We start from the raw sequence: 18,860 nt of genomic DNA, 5'->3' as shown, positions 1-18,860 counted from the left end.
GCTGGAACTACAGGCATGCACCACCATGCCTGGCTAATTTTTTTATTTATTGTAGAGATGGGGTCTTGCCAAGTTGCCCAGGCTGGTCTCAAACCCATGGGCTCAAGCAATTCTCTCACCTTGCCCTCCCAAAGTACTGGCATTATAGGCATGATCCACTGCACCCAGCCAAAACTGGAATTTATTTATTAAAAAATTGTGTATTTATTCTTACATGTTTAAACTCCAGTTACTTTAAAAGTACTCTCCATTTGATGCAATACACCTATCAAAATACTTTTTCCACTGCTCAAAACAGTTTTTGAACTTGTTGATTTTGGTGCCTTTTAGTGCTTCTGCTGATTTTTGTTTCACCTCTTCCACATCAGTGAAATGTTTGCCTTTGAGGACTTTTTTCATCCTGAGAAACAAAAAAAAAGTCACTAGGGGTGAGATCAGGTGAATAGGGAGGGTAGGGCATGGGGGTCATGCCATTTTGGGGCAAAAATTGCTGAACACTCAGTGCAATCTGGGCAGGTGTATTCATAAATCACCCATGATGAAATGGGCAAATGCACTGAAAGAATCTCCCCCCCCAAAAAAATTCAGTCAACAACACTAGCTGGTACACTGATCCCGATAGGGGTGCCTAGAACACTCCTCTAGCAGAGGAAGCCTGCACAACAAGGGGCCTGCCCTCCAAAAAATAAATGCATTTTTGGGGGGTTTCCCCTTCATAGGCATTAAAAACAACAGAAAAAAAGTAGCAAGAGATAAATTCTAGTCAGGAGGATAAAGGATAGTGTAACAGGAAGTGGGTAAGCTGGGTTTCACAAGTTGGGCTGAACTTTGAAAGAGAGGATAGAGGATACTCCAGGCTGAGGGGAACTTGTAGACCCAAACATGGAGGGAGCCAAGTGCAGGGGACTAGAAATGTACTGGGCATAAGTCATTGGATGTGCTAAAACTTGGATTTGAGGGTGTGTGTGTATGTACATACATGTGACAACACCCTTGTGCTTGGGGAGAGAGGTGGCTAAAAGTGAATGAAAGGCTCAAGAGTTAGGCTGAGGCTAAACTGGGCAAGGGTTGGACAAAAAAGGCAGCATCATGAATTGGACCTATTTGTATATGCTTGGAATGTGGTGTGTACTTCATATTTTATAATCTCATTTATTCCTCATAACTCTAAAAGGTAAATATTATTATCCTTAAGTTTTTCAGATGAAGAAACTAAGGGTTGGAGATGTTAAAAACTTGCCTAAGGTCTCACAGCTTGGTGGAGCTGGGTCTGGAATCCAAGTCTTTCTGAGTTGATACTTTATTCTGTAGGTACTAGAAATCTGATGAAGAAAACCAGATGACTACACTAAGATTTCCTGAATCCAAGGTGAAATGATCAAGATATACAGTACAAGTTATCCAGTTTGTTTGACTATTAAAGTTTGAAGAATAAACTTCCTAGGTTTCCCACTGCAGTTATTTTTTGCAGGCAACAGAGTAAAGTTCGATTTGATTAGAGTAAAATTTGGTTTTGATTTTTTTTTTTTTTTGGTACAGACAGGGTCTCATTATGTTGTGCCTAGGTTGGGCTTGAACTCCTGGCCTCAAGCAATCCTCCTGCCTTGGCCTCCCAAAGTGCTGGGATTACAGTCATGAGCCACCGCACCCAGTCATATTTTAAAACAAATTATGATAAGTATTCTCAAGAAGACCCTCTCTACATGCTCAGGATTAAACATTCAATGAATATCAGCAAGACTTTAAATATCAGTCAGTACAAAAAGCTAAAAAAGAAAGACTCAGTGTCAAAGTTTCCACTGACTGCTGTTCTGCTCTTCTAAACTTTTGATTTAGTGCTCAAAGCATCGGCCAAACAAACATATTTCATGAAGGCAGGCTGGTATGCTAATCTACTTCCCTTCTCTATGGCTGGAAGCAAGAGGTATGTTTTGCCAACAGCTTGATAAAAGTATACAATATGACAGTGAGTACTATGGTTCTCCACTAGGGGGTAGCCCGCCCCTAGTTGGCTGCATGTAGCTATTAACCACAGGTATTAGAGCTACAAGGGACTTCATTTTACAAATAAGAAAACGGAAGATTCCATAAAGTTACTTGGCCCTTAGGATGGTGGACCAAGATGAGCAGCACTATGGTCTCTTAACTCCCTATTCAGGGTCAGTAAAGCATTAATTCAGCATCAAAACTGCAAAATTCTATTGAGAAATGTGAGAACAGAACAAACCTCACTTCAAAAAGCATATACGCTCACTCTGCCCAAATCCTACCTATTGTTCAAAAAGTAGCACGCTATTTTTTTTTTGAGTTGGAGTCTCACTCTTGTTGCCCAGGCTGGAGTGCAGTAGCACGCTCACGGCCACTGTAGCCTTGATCTGCTGGGTTTAGGCGATCCTTCCACCTCAGCCTTCCAAGTAGCTGGAACTACAGATGCATGCCACTGTGCCTCGCTAGTTTTTGTGATTTATTGTAGAGATGAGGTCTCACCAAGTTGCCCAGGCTGGTCTCGAATTCCCAGACTCAGGCAGTCCTCTCACCTCGGCCTCCCAAAGTGCTGGGATTACATACAGGCTGAGTGACCACACCCCGCCCATTCAATCTTTAATCATGAAGCCTCCTTCAACCACCCCAGTCCATGCTCTCTCTTCCATAAAGCTCTATAGCACTTAGACCATGCCACACAATTAACATGCAAACATTGCCCTATTCACAAATTGTTTTGATGTTTATCCCCCCCTACTAGTTTAGGCTCTCAACTCAAAAGAAATTAAAACAATTTATAGTTCGTATAGTCCTAAATTCCTGATACGTAGCGAGTACTTGTAACTGACCTGTTCTGTCAACTCTATGCCTTCTGCAAAGAACCCACCGCTCTCATGGTAGGCAAGTGCTGCTGGTCCCCTGAAGCAGGTGCTTCCTGTGTGCTAAGAGCACTCTGCCTCTATTTTCACTCAGCATTTATTTTCACCAGGCCTACTGCCAGGAGAAAGCCTTCTCTACTTCAGTACCTATCACTCTCATCTGTCACAGTAGGTGCCATTTGGAAAAGCTAAAAGTTACAAAGCCTTTTCCCATATATAACACCTCTAAAACATCAGCAATATTAAACTCTTCTTAAACCATATCCAAATATTCCATTCTAATGATGATTTGAGACTAAAGAGTCTACAGAGTTATATGTAACTGTACCAAGAAAAGACACTGGGCAACTCTCAGGTCCCCTCCTGCTCTGGGAGCTTTTCTGTCCTCTCAATAAATCCTGCTTTCAAAAAAAAAAAAGAAAAGAAAAGAAAAGGCATTCACTCTCCAAAAAACTGCTTCTTAAAACAAAGGTGTTCATCCAGCCTCTAGAGAATCTCTAGATTATTTTCCTTGGTGGAGCAATGAGACCCAAGAGAGAAGCTTCTTACATATGATAAGCCCAATTCAGTCAAATTCATGTGCTGCCTCCATGCACCCACAACAGTCCCCACAAACCCCGGAAGCAAAGTAACAAACGACTGTCTAGTCTAACACAGCCAAGGTAAAGATGAAGCCTACATCCCAGGACAAACCCATTTGTACATGGGGCTGGAGGTAGTCACGGAAGTCCAATAGGTCAACCAGGTGCCGAAAAAAGTCAAGTTGATACTGTCAATCTTAGGGCTAAAGGAAACTTAGAAAGATCCTATTTACTTGGTCATGGCCATTTCCATCTCTAGAACATGTTGGAAAATGGAGCTAAAATCAGATGAGCTAACCAACCAACCATGTGTCAGATGCCTTACTCATGTTATTTAACTTATGTCAAGAAAGAAATCTGGATCTAGTATATGGAACCAGGGTTACGTCTTCCTGAGGGCATTCAGAGAAACAGAACTTTTTGGAAAGTCTTCAGCTGTTGCTCCAACCAAGGCAACTGTGTTTTTGATGTACCTGTTGATAGCAAATGAGAGACTAACAGAACACTTAAGCAAAACAGGATTCTGCTCGTGTTGAAAAAGCTGACATCCACTAATCACCACTGAATTTTACAGGACCATATGGGCTTTCAGAATGATGAGTTCACAAATAGGACGGAGAGATGTGTTAGATGTGAAGAAAATTAAAGAAATGTTCCATCTTCTTGAATCTTAATATGGATGCCAAAGGCTCAAAATCCCCTGGACATAAAGGCTCTCTGTTATCTCAAGGACCTGAAATTAAATGCTTCAAAAACTCTACACATGCTCGGTGCTCTCTGGTAATTAACTAGGGAACAAAGTCCTTCTATTATCCTTGTCACAGGCACTAGGCCAGAGACAACTAACAACTATTTCTAAGCAAGGTTCAAGGGAGCCTAGCCACGGACTGAGGAAAGAGTTGTCTTTTTGGCCCGTGTCATAACCATTCCTCCTCTGCCTCAATCTGGTCTGCTGTTGGGATGTGTGTGTTTGAAAGAAAGTAGTAGGGAGGAGTTTCTTGGTTAAGAAGCAGAACCTTAGAGCTGTGTTGTAACCATACGCATAAAGAAAGGCTTAGGACGTGCCAGACATCTGAAGCAGGAAGCAGGCAAAGGAAACACTGTGGTTTCCTTTTGGCTAGGGATTCCCCTCCTGGGTGAAGCAGAAGGTCAGGAAAGATAAAGCCCCTTTCCCAATGTCAATAAAGTCCAGGAATGATGGAAATTCAGGAGGTAAGGGGTTTTGAATGCTATATAATAGTGGTGCCCAAATGATTCTTTATGTTAACCCCCATTAATGTCATTTGTTTTGGGGGGAACTAGTTATGTCTAATAGGGCATCAGGTGCCCTGTAATTTAATAAACACCCTTAATGATAGCTATCATGTTGGAGAAAAAAGTTACAAGAGGTAAAACTCCACACAGTACAAACTCAATGAACACTTGCTAAGAGAATGGTCCACAGTCGGGGTATGGAAGCAGTAACCCGCAAAATGAAAATCACTTTACTATTCTTCTACCTCACAATAACTACATTTTTCTTAGTATCTTTTTAAGATTTTTAAAAAGATCTTACTAAAGCACTTTAACATAAGTTATCTTATTTAAATATAATTAAAATTCTTTTGAGTCACGAAGGTTTAAAAAGATTTTAAAATTTATTCTTAAGTTTATCAAATAAAGAGGCTCTCTTGTTCTTTTAGTTAAACTAACTTAGAAACAGAAACAATTGCAAGTCTCTATGGGGATTGTCTCACATTTTCTACTGTATCACTTGCTCCTACTGATCGTCTCTAAATGACACTCCCGGGCTTCAGTCAAAAGAGCACTTGAACAAAAAAAAAGAGGAAAGACCCAAGGAGCTGCAACTGGTGTACTACTTCCTGCTGCAGAATTAACCAGTCACTTCCAATCTTCTTCTATTTTAGGCTATTTCCCTTCCAAAGCCCTGTACAAAGAGAAAGCAACTTCCATCCCACCATTCCCAGAGAGTTCTGCTAAGTCACTTAAGATTAAGTCCTTCATTTATTTACTCTACATTCTTCAAAAGCCATTTGCATTTCCTACACCCACCTCTTCTTCACGCCCTGAGGTACTGTTTTACTGGGTAAAAATACTCTTACCCTTATGTAAAGATCAATTCTTCAATCTTAAATATTCTTGTGGTTTTTCAAAGGTGCTCTTCATTTAAAAACCCATTTTGGGCTGTCCCCAAAGTCTCTCACATAGAGATGAAAAAGGCTACTGCCCTTCTCCTTATTCTACGCTCATCTCCACCTCTCTGTTACTCAAATAAATTTAAGTTTTTATTACTCTATACTACTTCCTGTCACTATCAAATTTCTGTTCATTGTCACTAGTCTCTTGTAGCTCCTTCCTCTATCCTGTCTCAGTCCTTAAAAGTTTGAAGTTACTTTAACTAAAAGCTATTTTTGATTATTGTTTCTCAAAGATAGCACAGTTGTTCGAGACTAAACGGCACCAAATTCATGCCCTAGATATTGATATAGCGCTGTTGGTCCTGGAAAAAAATGCCTTAGGAGTTTAAAAAAAAAAAAATCACCTTTCTTAACCTTGGATGTCAACACAATTGAATTCCAGTTTTAAGAAATTATAAATAAATATAAATATACCTATGTATATCTGATGGCATAGGTTTGTGTGTATTAACACAGCAAGATTTCTGTGGGACAGTTGACTCAGTTCTTTGGCTGACAGCACAGCCAGAATTATTGTTTAAGTCTGTTAATACAACTTTTTGTATCAATAAGGTCACAGCTGGCTGTCACATGACTGCTGAGAAACCACAGCCTCCTAGGCAAAGCACGGCCTACTGGCCTGATAAGTCACAGAAACCCCATAGCACAGCACGCCGCTGTCTCCTCTGGGTTCTACAGCAGGACATACCTCTTCGTAATTTTTCGCCTCCACTCCATGCTTCATGTCTAGGATCACGAGTTGGTCAGGTATCCGCCCTGTTCCTGAGAAAGAAATCAAAGGATTCATTGTGCAGAATACTTAAAATTCCGGGAAATCACCCGCCCACCCTCCCTCCCTCTCCCTAACCCCTACCCTCTCAATAGAGGGAAACAGCCACAACTCCTCCCCCTACTCAGCTGCAGAAAATTCCTGGCTCTGGCTAAAATCACAAACACTCCAGACAAAGCCTCTAACTGTGTGGGGTGCCGGAAAGCAACAAGAACATACTGCTGGCATCTCAGAGCAGTGAGGACACAAGATACTGCAACTGGCACTACAGAGGAACAGATAAGAGAAAACGCACAGGTTTATGAAATTGGGAAATAAAATTCAAAAGTCAAAAACAGTTTGAAACTGAGTGGCTTATGGATTGACAGTGGACACCAATTTAGGCTGAAAAACTGTATTTACGCATCTGAAAAGGTTGCCTGTCAAATACTGAGAGAAGGTCATGCTCAATTAGAATAACTGGGTATATGCTAGGCTTGAGTTTACTTAATACAAACCTGAGTATGGAAAAGAACAAAGGTTTTACCTAATATTTAATTCAAACATTTTGATTAATGTATGGCATATTTCAATAGGTGAATAAAATGTTATGGGCTATTCCCATTAACCACTTAGAGCTACAGCAGCTCAAGAAAAATACTTTACAATAAGAGTACAAATCTTGGCCGGTACAGTGGCTCAGCCTGTAATCCCAGCGCTTTGGAAGGCCTAGGTGAGAAGATTGCCTGAGCACCCCCACTGGGGGGCGGGTGTCCAGACCAGCCTGGTCAACTTGGTGATACCTCGTCTCTGCCATAAATCACAAAAAACTAGCTGGGTGTGGTGGCACGTGCCTGTAGTTCTGGCTATTTGGAAGGCTGAGGTGGAAGGATCGCCTAAGCCCAGCACTACAGCCTGGGCAATGAAAAGTGAGACTCCAACTAAAAAAAAAAAGTACAAATCTCAGGATGCTTCTTGGAAAGAAAAACGTCTATTTGGGATAGCAGGGCTAACAAAGCAGTAGTCATATCAGAGCACTTCACTGGATTCAGCTTGATCAAAAAGGAATTCTCATCTTAAATCATCAAATAGGAGAAAGGGAAAGACTCCAAACCCCAGAAAACTATTCAGTCCCAAAGGCCCGGAATGGCACCTATTTATAAAATTAAAAACAGGCCAGGTGCAGTGGCTCCCGCCTGTAATCCCAGCACTTTGGAAAGCCAAAGTGGGAGGATTGCTTAAGTACAGGAGTTCAAGACCAGCCTAGGCAACATAGCAAGACCTTGTATCTACAAAAAAATCAGAAAATTGGCCAGGCATGGTGGCACACACCAGTTACTTAGGAGGCTGAAGTGGGAGGATCACCTGAACCCTGGAGGATGAGGCTGTGGTGAGCCATGATATGTGCCACTGTATTCTAGGTTAGGCAACAAAGTGAGACCCTGACTCAAAAGATAAAAAAAAAACCTGCCTGCACAAAATCAGAAGTTATGAGAAGCTTAGTGCCACTTAAACACTGAGGTTCCAGAGACCATAAACCATGAAGACTGGTATTGTACCCTCTGAGGCCTGAGACCTGGAGGCTTCCTGAACTAATAAACTGAAGTCAATTCAGTAACTACTCATTAGAACTCACTGAGTTCTGTAAATTGTGCTGGAAATTTTAAAGGGGCATGCTATGGTTTAAATATGTCCTCCTCCCAATCATTTGTTGGAAATTTATTCCCCAATGCAACAGTGTTAAGAGGTGGAACTGTTAAGAGGTGACTGGGTCATGAGGGCTCTGTCCTCATAAACGGACGAATGTACTTACCATGGGAGTGGGTTTGTTATAAACCTTTGTTCTCTTGTGAGTGTTCTCTAACCATGTGATGTCTTCCACCATGTTATTGTGACACAGCAAGAAGACCCTCAACAGATGAGGTCCTTAATCTTGAACTTCCCAGCCACCAGAACCATAGCCAAATAAACTTGTATTGTTCATCAATTATACATTCTGGGGTACTCTGTTATAGCAGCAGACAATAGACTAAGACAAGGAAAAATCTCTGCGTTCAAATAATGAGGATCTAAGCTATGGTAAAAATGCAAAGTAGTGTAAAATTTTAAGCCAAAGACCAGGCTTGGTGGCTCAACCTGTAATCCCAGCATTGTGGGAGACTGAGGCGGGTGATTGCCTGAGCCCACGGGTTCGAGACCAGCCCGGGTAATTTAGCAAGACCTCATCTCTACAATAAAATAAAAAACTAGTTGGGCATGGTAGTGTGCACCTGTAGTTCGGGCTACTTGGAAGGCTGAGGCGGAAGGATCGCCAGAGCCCAACGGGTTGATGCTGGGGTGACCGTGTGCGTGCCACTGCACTCTAGCCTGGGTGACGAAGTAAGATTCTAACTCAAAAAAAAAAAAAAATGTTTTAAGCCAAAACAATTGGTTCAGACAATCTCAGCTATGAAACAAATGGGAGTGAGAAGAAATTAGCTGAGGACAGACTTCACTAAAGAGGAAACACCTAAAGGTAGGACTTGGGCAAAGCATTCTAGACAGAAGGCAAAGCATGGGCAAAGGTTCAGATATTGAAATGAGTATGGCATGTTTAAAAGACAGTAAAGACTTTCTTTTGGATAGACTACAAAGATTAATTTGAAAGCAAGAAATAAGACTGCATAGGTAAAGACTGAGAACAAACCAAGACAAGTCACAGGTGCCTTCCTAGCATGAAACCAACAAGTTTCCAAACTCAATCACTAAACATGGCTTGTTCTCCCATATCCAGTGTGTAATCCTGATTATGACATTGCCTATAGGAGATGTAATGCAAATTTTGCTTTTCCTTCCTCACTTAAAAAGTTGTTAAACCTAAGTAGCTCACAGCCCCACCTCGTCTAAATGATCAAGATATCCTCTTCCTAACAGTCTTCTGACTATCTCCCTGTTTGTCAAAGCACAGTACAGCCATGTGCTACATAACATTTTGGTGAACAACGGACTGCATACAGACGATAGTCCCATAAGATCATTGTGATACCATTATTTTTACTGTATCTTTTCTATGTTTAGATACACAAGTACTTGCCCTCCTGTTACAACTACCTACAGTATTCAGTACAGTAAAATGCTATATAAGGTCTGTAGCCCTTAGGAGCAACAGGTTAGATCATATAGCCCAGGTGTGTAGTAGCCTAGATCATCTTGGTTCATGTAAGTACACTCAGTGTTTACATGGCAATGAAATCACCTAGCAACCATTTCTCAGAATGTATCCCCACTGTCGTTAAGTGATACATGCCTGTATTAGCATTATTCAAGTCTAAGTGAAACCACAAAGCCACAGACCTCTGGTGGGTCAGAACCCAAGCTACACAGTTTCTTGCACAAAAGAGCCTATTCTCTTAGCTGACATCATGGCCCCAGAGGGTCTCTCTTATAAGATCCTTCAGTAATCTCTGTCTCTGCATTTGTCTGGCAAACAGACAATTCATTTTTTCCTCTTTTTTAAAGATTTTATTTTGTTAGAGCAGTTTTAGGTTCACAGCAAAATTGAGAGGAAGATATAAGATTTCCCGTATCTCCCCTACCCTCACACATGCACAGCCTCCCTCATCATCAGCACCTCCCACCAGTACGCATTTGTTACAAACGTGACCCTATACTGACACATCATTATCACCCCGATTCCATAGTTCACATTAGGGTCACTTTTGTGTACATTCCAAATGTAATGTTGGAGCAAACATAAATGACATGTATCTACCATTACAGTGTCACAGTACTTTCATTGCCCTAAAAATTCTCAGTGCTCCAATATTCAGTCTTTTACTCTACCTAGCCAATGTTTTAAAAGGTACTCTAAAGACTACAAGGTTCTAGGACTCCATATTGGAATAAATGAAGAGCACAAATGAGCTAGATATTGACTGCTGACTGTAGCAGGGGCACTAGTGTAGAAGATGCTTAATTCAGGGAAAACGCTCTGATTACTTACCCTTACTCTCAAAACACACTTCAAACATGTCATAATCTTCAGTGGTAAAGGCAAATTTCCCCTTGGTTGCATCTTCCTTGGAATAGAGAATATGGCCAGCAGAATCTGTGATCTAAAATTGGAAAGTAAGTAAGGACAGGTAGTAAGTAACACTCAGGAGGTGAATTCACAGAACCTGATGAGGTGGGCCAGGTGTGGTGCTGCAGGGCCATAATCCCAGCACTTTGGGAGGATAAGGCAGGAGAACTGCTTGAGTCCAGGGGTTCAAGACCATCCTGGGCAACATAGTGAGACTCTGTCTCAATAAAATAAAAAATAACAATAACAACATTGAGGAGATAGAAGGATACATTATCTACAAAAGACAGTTGCAACACAGCCATTATGATGACTATATTCCAACCATCCCAAAGACAGGAACTGAATTAGAAGACAAAGCCCAAACAGCAAAGTTCATTCAATAGGCTACTCATACTGCAGGTTAAACTCTATTGCTGCTATAGGATGTCTTACCAAACCAAAAAGCCAATGCTCCAAGTTACAGGAATTGGGTTTACTGGCAAAAACTCAATTTATAGAATGCAAACTAGTATCATTACCTATAGGGGGACATGTCACAAAAATGGAAGTGGACAATTACCAAAAGATTATACAAAAGGGACAAAGATATATACAAACACTTCTTCCCCAGCACTTTGGAGTATTGCTTGAGCCCAGGAGTTCAAGACCAACTTAGGCAACATAGCAAGATCTTGTCTCAACAAAAAATAAACCAGGTATGGTGGCACAACCCTGTAGTCCCAGCTACTCAGGAGGCTGAGACGGGAAGATTGCCTGAGGCCAGGAATTTGAAGCTGTGATGAGCCATGATCATGCCACTGCACTCTAGCCTGGGTGACAGAGTAAGACCCTGACTCAAAACAAAAAACAATAAATGATTCTTCTATAAAACAAATTTGATGGGGTCAGAGACGGAGGTAGAGAATGGAATTAAAACACCTGATATAAGAACAGAAGGAAAAGGTACACATAGAGAAGAAAATCTGAAAGACCTTTTCCTGCAAATATCATGTTAACTATGTCAACGGCTACACAAGGGCATAGGGGATGAACAAGAAATTTCTCTTAAAAAAAAAAAAAAAGATACCCTCGGCTTCCATAAACGAGTATTAGTACTTCACACTTAACCTGCTCCATTATTAGAGAATGACCTATAAGCACATACTAAGGGGCATATATTGGTAAGTAAATGGTCACGTATAAATGTAATCTGTGGTAATTTAACAGACTGGATTGCACATCTGAATTTATATATGTATATATATTTTAAGTTTTCAAAGTTTATTAGAGAAGAAAAAGAGGAGATAGCATGGGCAAGATAAACTGCTGAGTTTATATATTTAAAAGCACTTTATAGGCTGGGCTCGGTGGCTCAGCCTGTAATCCCAGCACTTTGGGAGGCCGAGGCAAGAGGATTGCCTGAGCCCGGGGGTTCGAGACCCACCCAGGCAACTTGGCAAGACCTCGTCTCTACAATAAACCAAAAACTAGCCGGGCATGGCAGCGTGTGCCTGTAGTTCCAGCTACTTGGAAAGCTGAGGCGGAAGGATCGCCGGAGCCCAGCAGGTTGAGGATGCGGTAGCTAGGAGCATTCCACTGCACTCCAGTCTGGGCGACAGAGTGAGACTCCAACTCAAAAAAAAAAGCATTTTATAACAGTAGTTATATCTGCAGGGTGATATTTCCTCTTCATACGTTTATTTCTTTCAATTTTCTACAAAGACATGTATCACTTATGGTCAAAAATAGTTATTTCATTTTGGAAAAAACCATAATAACTAAATAAAAGTTATAACTACTAGATAAATTTGAAATGATGAATTAATAAAAAAGGTCTTATGGCACATCTTCTAAATTTCCTACTAATAACAGCAGTTGGTATTAATCAAGTGTCTTCTCCCATCTAACATCGTTCATTAATTTGTCACACATGTAAGACACCTAGATCTGAGCTGGCCATTGGGGATACAAGAAAGAGTAAGATAGTATCTATCTTCAAAGAGAGCTCATTTGTTTGTTTTTTGGAGTCAGAGTCTCACTCTGTTGCCCAGGCTGGAGTGCAGTGGCATGCTCACGGCCACCATATCCATGACCTGCTGGGTTCAGGAGATCCTTACACCTCAGTCTTCCAGGTAGCTGGATCCACAGGCACGCACCACCATGCCCAACTAATTTTTTGATTTATTGTAGAGATGAGGTCTCACTAAGTTGTCCAGGCTGGTCTCAAACCCCTGGGCTCAGGCAATTCTCTTGCCTCTGCCTCCCAAAGCGTTAGGATTACAGGTATGAGCCTCCACACCGGCCAAGAACTCATTTATCAGTCTAAATGAGAAGAGGGATAAGAAATGAGATGCTTTCATCCTGGTTTTTATTTGCATTTCCCTGATGATAAGTGATATTGAAGACCTTTTCATATAGCTGTTGGCCATCTGTATGAGGAGATAAAATATGGTAATCAGCTTAATTATAGTAATCATTTCACAATGTATACATAAACATTTGCAGATTGTACACCTCGAATATATACAGCGTTTGTCAATTAAACCACAATTTAACTTAAAAAAAAAAAGACAGCTTCACTGCAAAGTGAAAAGTGTGCTAGTAGAGTATGCACAGGTGCTGCAGGATTCTGGAGGCCAGGGAGTGGATGCAGGAGTGATAACATATGTGCTGAGACCTGAAGGATGAATCACAGTCAAGGAAGAACAGGGGTGGAGACATTCAGGGTAGGGCAGAAGGGACGCCAAGTATGGAGGCCTGCCGTCCAGAAAAACAAACAAAAACATGGCATCCTAACCATACTAGGAGCTAGTATTTACTGAACACTTCATAAATGTCAAATACAGACCACTGCTTCATATGCATTTTTAATGTAATCCTCACTATAAGCCTAGAGGTAAGAACTCTTATTTCCCTCATGTTCCATAGGCGAAAACTGAGGCACAGAGAGGTGAAGTGGCTGGAGAGGTACTAGCCAGATCACATAAGACCTAGAATACCATGCTAAGTTTAAGCTTCATTTAGTACAAAGTGACAATAAGAACATAACAGAAGAGTGATATGATTGAGTATGCAAGTTAGAAAGATGAATCTGCAGTACTGTGAAGATAGACCGCAAAGAGACAACTCTAGAGAAAAGGAAAAGGGCTGGGACACTCTGCCAGTCCTCCAGGTGAGAAAGAAGGAGGGTCTTAGGTATGCAGAGAAGGAAAGTGAATAGACTGAGGGATTTTAAGGAGGTAGAGCCTACAGAAACAGAACAAGGCCAGAAAGCAAATGCCCACAGGGATCAGGTAAGAGCATTCTGAGTCTGACTGACCAGCGTAAGTCCTAGGAGGAGGGAATACTGTGGCCCACTAGACAGAGGGCCTATGTTAAGGAAAGAGTCAGTGACTGCCACAGCACTCCAGGCTTTTTTGGGTCATCCGGCTTCTCAAGAGAAACTAAACACTTTAATTTTTATTTGAAATCTCCTAATTTTTAGATCTTTACAACAAATTCCAACTGTGAAAAACAATCTCAAGGTCAAACAAACATGTCTATAGAACCAAATTCTTCTGGGTCAACAATTTCGACCTCTGCATAGGACAGAAAGAAAGTTGACTAAAATCACATAGAAAAGCTGCTTGGTAGCACTAAGCTCTCAGCTCAGACAATGAACCACAAATTTTTCATGCTAATACCTAGCAGCCAGGATAGAGAAGCAAAGCAAAAACACATGCATGAACTGACTAAGCTTGGGGTTCCGCAACAGAGTGGTCTGGAAGGATAAAGGGATGAAGAAGTCATGCTATATACTTCACAAACATAATTTTAATCCTCTCAACAACTCCATGAAGCTCAGTCTTACTACCCCCATTTTACTGATGTAGTAACTTGTCTATTATATAATTATAATTATTGTCTATTATATAATTATATAGTTATAATTACAATTATATATATAATAGTTAAATAAATGGTGTTAAGTGGATTTGAGAAAGTCTGAAACTCATGTTCTTTCCACATTCCTTGTTGCCTCCCCCAGAAAGGAGGCCTGAAAGAAGTGGAATGCACAGAAGTCAGGAAACACTAACAGAATCTTTGAATTCTTTGGATCTGTGCAAATCAGAGCTGAGAGTCCTCTCAAGTGGAACATAGCACTATTCAACCTGCATTCTCCACTTTAGAGAGATGAGCAGTAAGGACCCTGAAGTCAGCAATAGCGAAACAACCTGCAAAGGAAAATGTGGCTCTGAGAACTTCTTAAAGCTTTATTCGTGTGACACTTTTTGTGATTCATCAGCTGAAAGAAAAAGTATTTTAAAAAACTACTCTAGAACCTTGGATTCACATATATTAAAGACAAAAAAGTCTGGGAACTAATCAAATCCCAGAGTAACGTACAGTCTCCAGTGTGAGCCACCCTTTCTTTCTTCGGAATCATTTCACCCACTCAGATACTCCGGTCCTCATTCCCCAGCCCTAGAGCACAATGACACTTTTTAGCAATAAAGATGTAGACAGCAGGCATAACAGATTTCCACATTCCCAGTGGACCTAAAAACCCTAATTTAGACTTGGCTCCTATGAATAAAGTTGCAGACAACACAGAACTTCTCCAAAGCAAATTTTGGTAAAATAAGTTTCTAGATTTGCTCTTTGCACTGGCCTAATTCTAAAGTAATAAGGTAAGAATTATAGGCTGCTAGAAATGTTTAAATGTAAGTGAAACCAGTAGAGAACAGCAAGGAATAAGCATCAAGGTTACAGCACTGAACAGTCACCACAGTCACCATCATCACCATGCTAAGGTAAGGAAAGAGACCAGATCACTGACCTAGGACAAACAACCCCATTTAACAGGGCTTACAAGATTTGGCACACATTTGCCCAAACCACCTTATTTCCTAGAAGAACAGATTATGATCTCTTTATTTTCTCCTGAGATATTAAAACTGCCCTTCAAAACATTTTTTTTTTTTTTTTGAGTTGGAGTCTCACTCTGTCGCCCAGACTGGAGTGCAGTGGCTGCTCCCGGCCACCGCAGCCTTGACCTGCTGGGCTCCGGCGATCCTTCCGCCTCAGCCTTCCAAGTAGCTGGAACTACAGGTGCGCGCTATCACGCCCGGCTCATTTTTTGATTTATTGTAGAGATGAGGTCTCACCAAGTTGCCCAGGCGGGTCACGAACCCGTGGGCTCAGGCAATTCACTCACCTTAGCCTCCCAAAGCATGGGATTACAGGCTGAGCCACCAAGCCCAGCCTGTAATTAATTTTTTTTAAAAAAAAGCTTAAGGACAGGAATCTTTCTACATCTTAAAGAGGCTTAAATGCAGGTGATAAAACTCTTGTTAAAGTATTTAACTCTTGCTAAAAATCATTAAGGACTCTGCAAAATGAATCGAGAAATCTGCCATGTTTTCCTAAGACTCCAGAACAATCACATCTCCAACTGATGTCCTCTGCCACATTGTGCTGAGGAGCTGCAGCCATGGAAGAACCCTTTGCTTTGCCTCTTTATGACATCTGAAACGTACTTAGAGATTCTTTCTAGGGCAAAGACTCTAATGCACTATGAGAGGCTGAAGGCAAAGGACCCTCTACTGCAGCCTGAACTTTTACCAGCATGAAATTTCCCTTCTAGAGACAGTGTGTGGTGATGCTGGCAGTTCCCTCAGGACCTCCAAATTTCCATACTCTCCATAACCTTCCGATGACACAACCATATGAGAGTCCTTATCTAGTCATTTGGAAATCCAGGCAGGCAACTTGACAACTGAACTTTCAGGTTGGGCTAACGCATATGGACTGTAGGGCATTCTAAAAGATCCTAGGATTTTTCCGAAATCAGTAGCTTTCATACCTAGTGCATATTATTTTGTAGTTGCTTAGGAGCCAGGACATTAACCTTAAAGAAAATAAATTACAGCCCCTAACCCCAACATCATTACATAAAGCAGGTAGCTAAAATTAGGAAATAGGAAACTGGGCCAAGCACAACTAAACAGAGCTGGCAAAGTCCAATAAGCTGAAATGATAGTTTTTAATTTCCTTTAATTAAAATTTTCTGATTATAGATCACCTTAAAAGTATCTGGTTTCTCAAGAATTGAGAGGTTTTATTTTTTTCTTCTTAAATTCTATTAGAGAACCATCTTGGTCAATAAGTAACTGCTGCTTTTACCTACTATCATAGCAAGCCATTAAAGGATTCTTTTCTTCCGTTTTAACAATAAAAATACTTATAATACTTATCATACTTTTTAAAATTACAAAGGTGATATCAAGCTGTAAAATTTGCCATATGACATCAAGAAATGGCAAGTAATAAAGATTTGTTTCTAGATAACACCTGAAGAAAAGCAAACCAGAATTCACAACTTAAAAAGTAGGAGAAAAGGTGTTAATTGTTTATGCAGAGTAGCTGATGTCAAGAATATGTGAGTACTTACATTAAGAATATGTGAGTACTCAAATGAGTGAGAAGACAGGCCATGGGAAAAATAAAAGTATTTGCTGGTACAGTAGTTCACGCCTGACAGGGGTCTGAGACCAGCCGAGGCAACATGGAGAGACCGTGTCTCGACAAAAAAAATTTAAAAAAAATTAATTAGACGGGTGTTGTGGCACATGCCTGTAGTTTTCCAGCTACTTGGAAGGCTAAGGCAAAAGTATTGTCTGAGCCCAGCTGGTTGAGGCTGCTGTAGCCATGAGCCGGCCACTGCACTCTAGCCTGGGCAACAGAGTGAGACCTCAACTCAAAAAATAAAAAAGTAAAGAAAAGAAAAATAAACTCATTTAGAATTTGACTTTTTTGGACCATTCTAGGCAGTGGCTGAAAAAGGTTCTTCAGTAGGTCCTGCTCCTGAAGCCTGCCCTGGTCCCTTCACCAAACTTTCAAGATAATACCCTCCTTACTTCAAAAGGATCTTTAAGTAGTTTAGGTCAATAAAGCAATTAGGAATTAAACAGAATAGCGTTCACCTAAAGGAAAAACAGGTCTTATCACGAACTTAAACTGAGAAAATGACAACTGCATAATAAATATGATTCTATGTTTTCTGGGAGCCAAGATGAAAAGATAAAGAAGTTGGGTTACACATCATTTGTTTTCTGATGGAAGCTCACAAATTTATCTCAGGGACAATTTTCCTGGAACTAAGGAACAACAATTTATCAGGAAGGCCCTTGTAAAAGGACTGTGACCAATTAGCCTCTTCATTTTCAACCATGGTCTTGCTAAATACACAAACAGTTCAAATGAGTGCTTTTAGTGACCCTCCCTAACCCTGACCTCATGCAGAGGGGGCCCTGGTTCTCTGCCCTTCCCTTAGCATTACCTCTTTCCTCCCCATCACAGTCCACTCCTGCTGCTCACAGAGTCCCAGTCTTACTCTAAAGCTGCAAGAAGGCCACTTGCTGCTACCACAATTGTGTGTGTGTGTGTGTGTGTGTGTGTGTGTGTGTGTGTGTGTGTGTGTTTTTAAAAGCACCAGAAAAAGATGTCTTAAAAATATCACAAACCAAGACTGAGCACAGTGGCTCATGTCTATAATCCCAGCGTTTTGGGAGGCCAAAGTGAGAGGACTGCCTAAGCCCACGGGTTCCAAAACAGCCTAGGCAACTTGGTGAGACCTCGTCTTTATGATAAATCAAAAAATTAGCCGAGCGTGGTGGTATGTGCCTGTAGTTTCAGCTACTTGGAAGGCTGAGGCAGAAGGATTGCCTGAGACCAGCAGGTGAGGCTGCAGTGGCTGTGAGCCTGGGCAGGAGTGAGACTCCAACTCAAAAACAAAAAAGTCACAAACCACCCAGACCTTCCAATAAAAGGAAAGGGCTCCTTGGAGAAATACTTGATCCTAGGACTTAGGAAGAAAATGTACAAAAGTAAAGAAGTGCTCAAAAACAAAACTCCCCAAAATACTAGAATGGGGGTTGTCAAAGGGGCACAGGAGCCAACTGGAAGAGTTCCCAATAGCTAAAGCTGAAACAACTGGAACAACAAAATGTAGTACTATTAGATTATAATCCAAAGTACACAACAAATATTCATGAATCCACTTATATAAATGACTGAATGAATAAAGAAGGATAAGAGACCGATCTCCTGTGCAGAACACACTCACATGATTTTCCTTTTTTTTTGAGTCAGGGTCTCAGTCTGGCACACAGGCTGGAGTGCAGTAGCACAATCACAACAATCATAGCTCACAGCAGCCTTGACCTCCTGGGCTCAGACAATCCTTCCACCTCAGCATCCTGAGTAGCTGGGGCTACAGGTACGTGCCGCTACACCTGACAATTTTTTTTTTTTGGTAGAGATGAAGTTTCACTATGTTGTCCAGGCTGCTTTCAAACTCCTGGACTCGAGCAATCTACCCGCCTCACACTCCCAAAACGATGGGAATACAGGCATGAGCCACCACATTCAGTCACTTAAATAATTTAT

General features: G+C 41.1%; 1 protein-coding gene across 3 annotated transcripts in view; it reads right to left on the bottom strand.

Moving 5' to 3' along the window:
* The window catches only part of TMED10 (transmembrane p24 trafficking protein 10), a 38,443-nt gene that overhangs the window by 5,984 nt on the left and 13,599 nt on the right, over window positions 1–18,860 (bottom strand). The window contains exons 2-3 of one of the 3 annotated variants that reach the window (XM_008064157.2): window positions 10,371–10,482; window positions 6,329–6,402 (exon numbers count right to left, since the gene is read on the bottom strand). In XM_008064157.2, coding sequence (XP_008062348.1) covers window positions 6,329–6,402; window positions 10,371–10,482 — 186 coding nt within the window. The remainder of the gene's footprint in view (window positions 1–6,328; window positions 6,403–10,370; window positions 10,483–18,860) is intronic. The other 2 variants (XM_021715600.1, XM_021715599.1) reach the window with 2 other exon arrangements.

Source organism: Carlito syrichta, unplaced genomic scaffold, assembly GCF_000164805.1.
Source record: "Carlito syrichta isolate Samal-C Ts95f unplaced genomic scaffold, Tarsius_syrichta-2.0.1 Scaffold307214, whole genome shotgun sequence".
Taxonomy (NCBI): domain Eukaryota; kingdom Metazoa; phylum Chordata; class Mammalia; order Primates; family Tarsiidae; genus Carlito; species Carlito syrichta.
The sequence above is the reverse complement of the archived record's forward strand: the minus strand, read 5'-3'. Positions and strand labels throughout refer to the sequence as shown.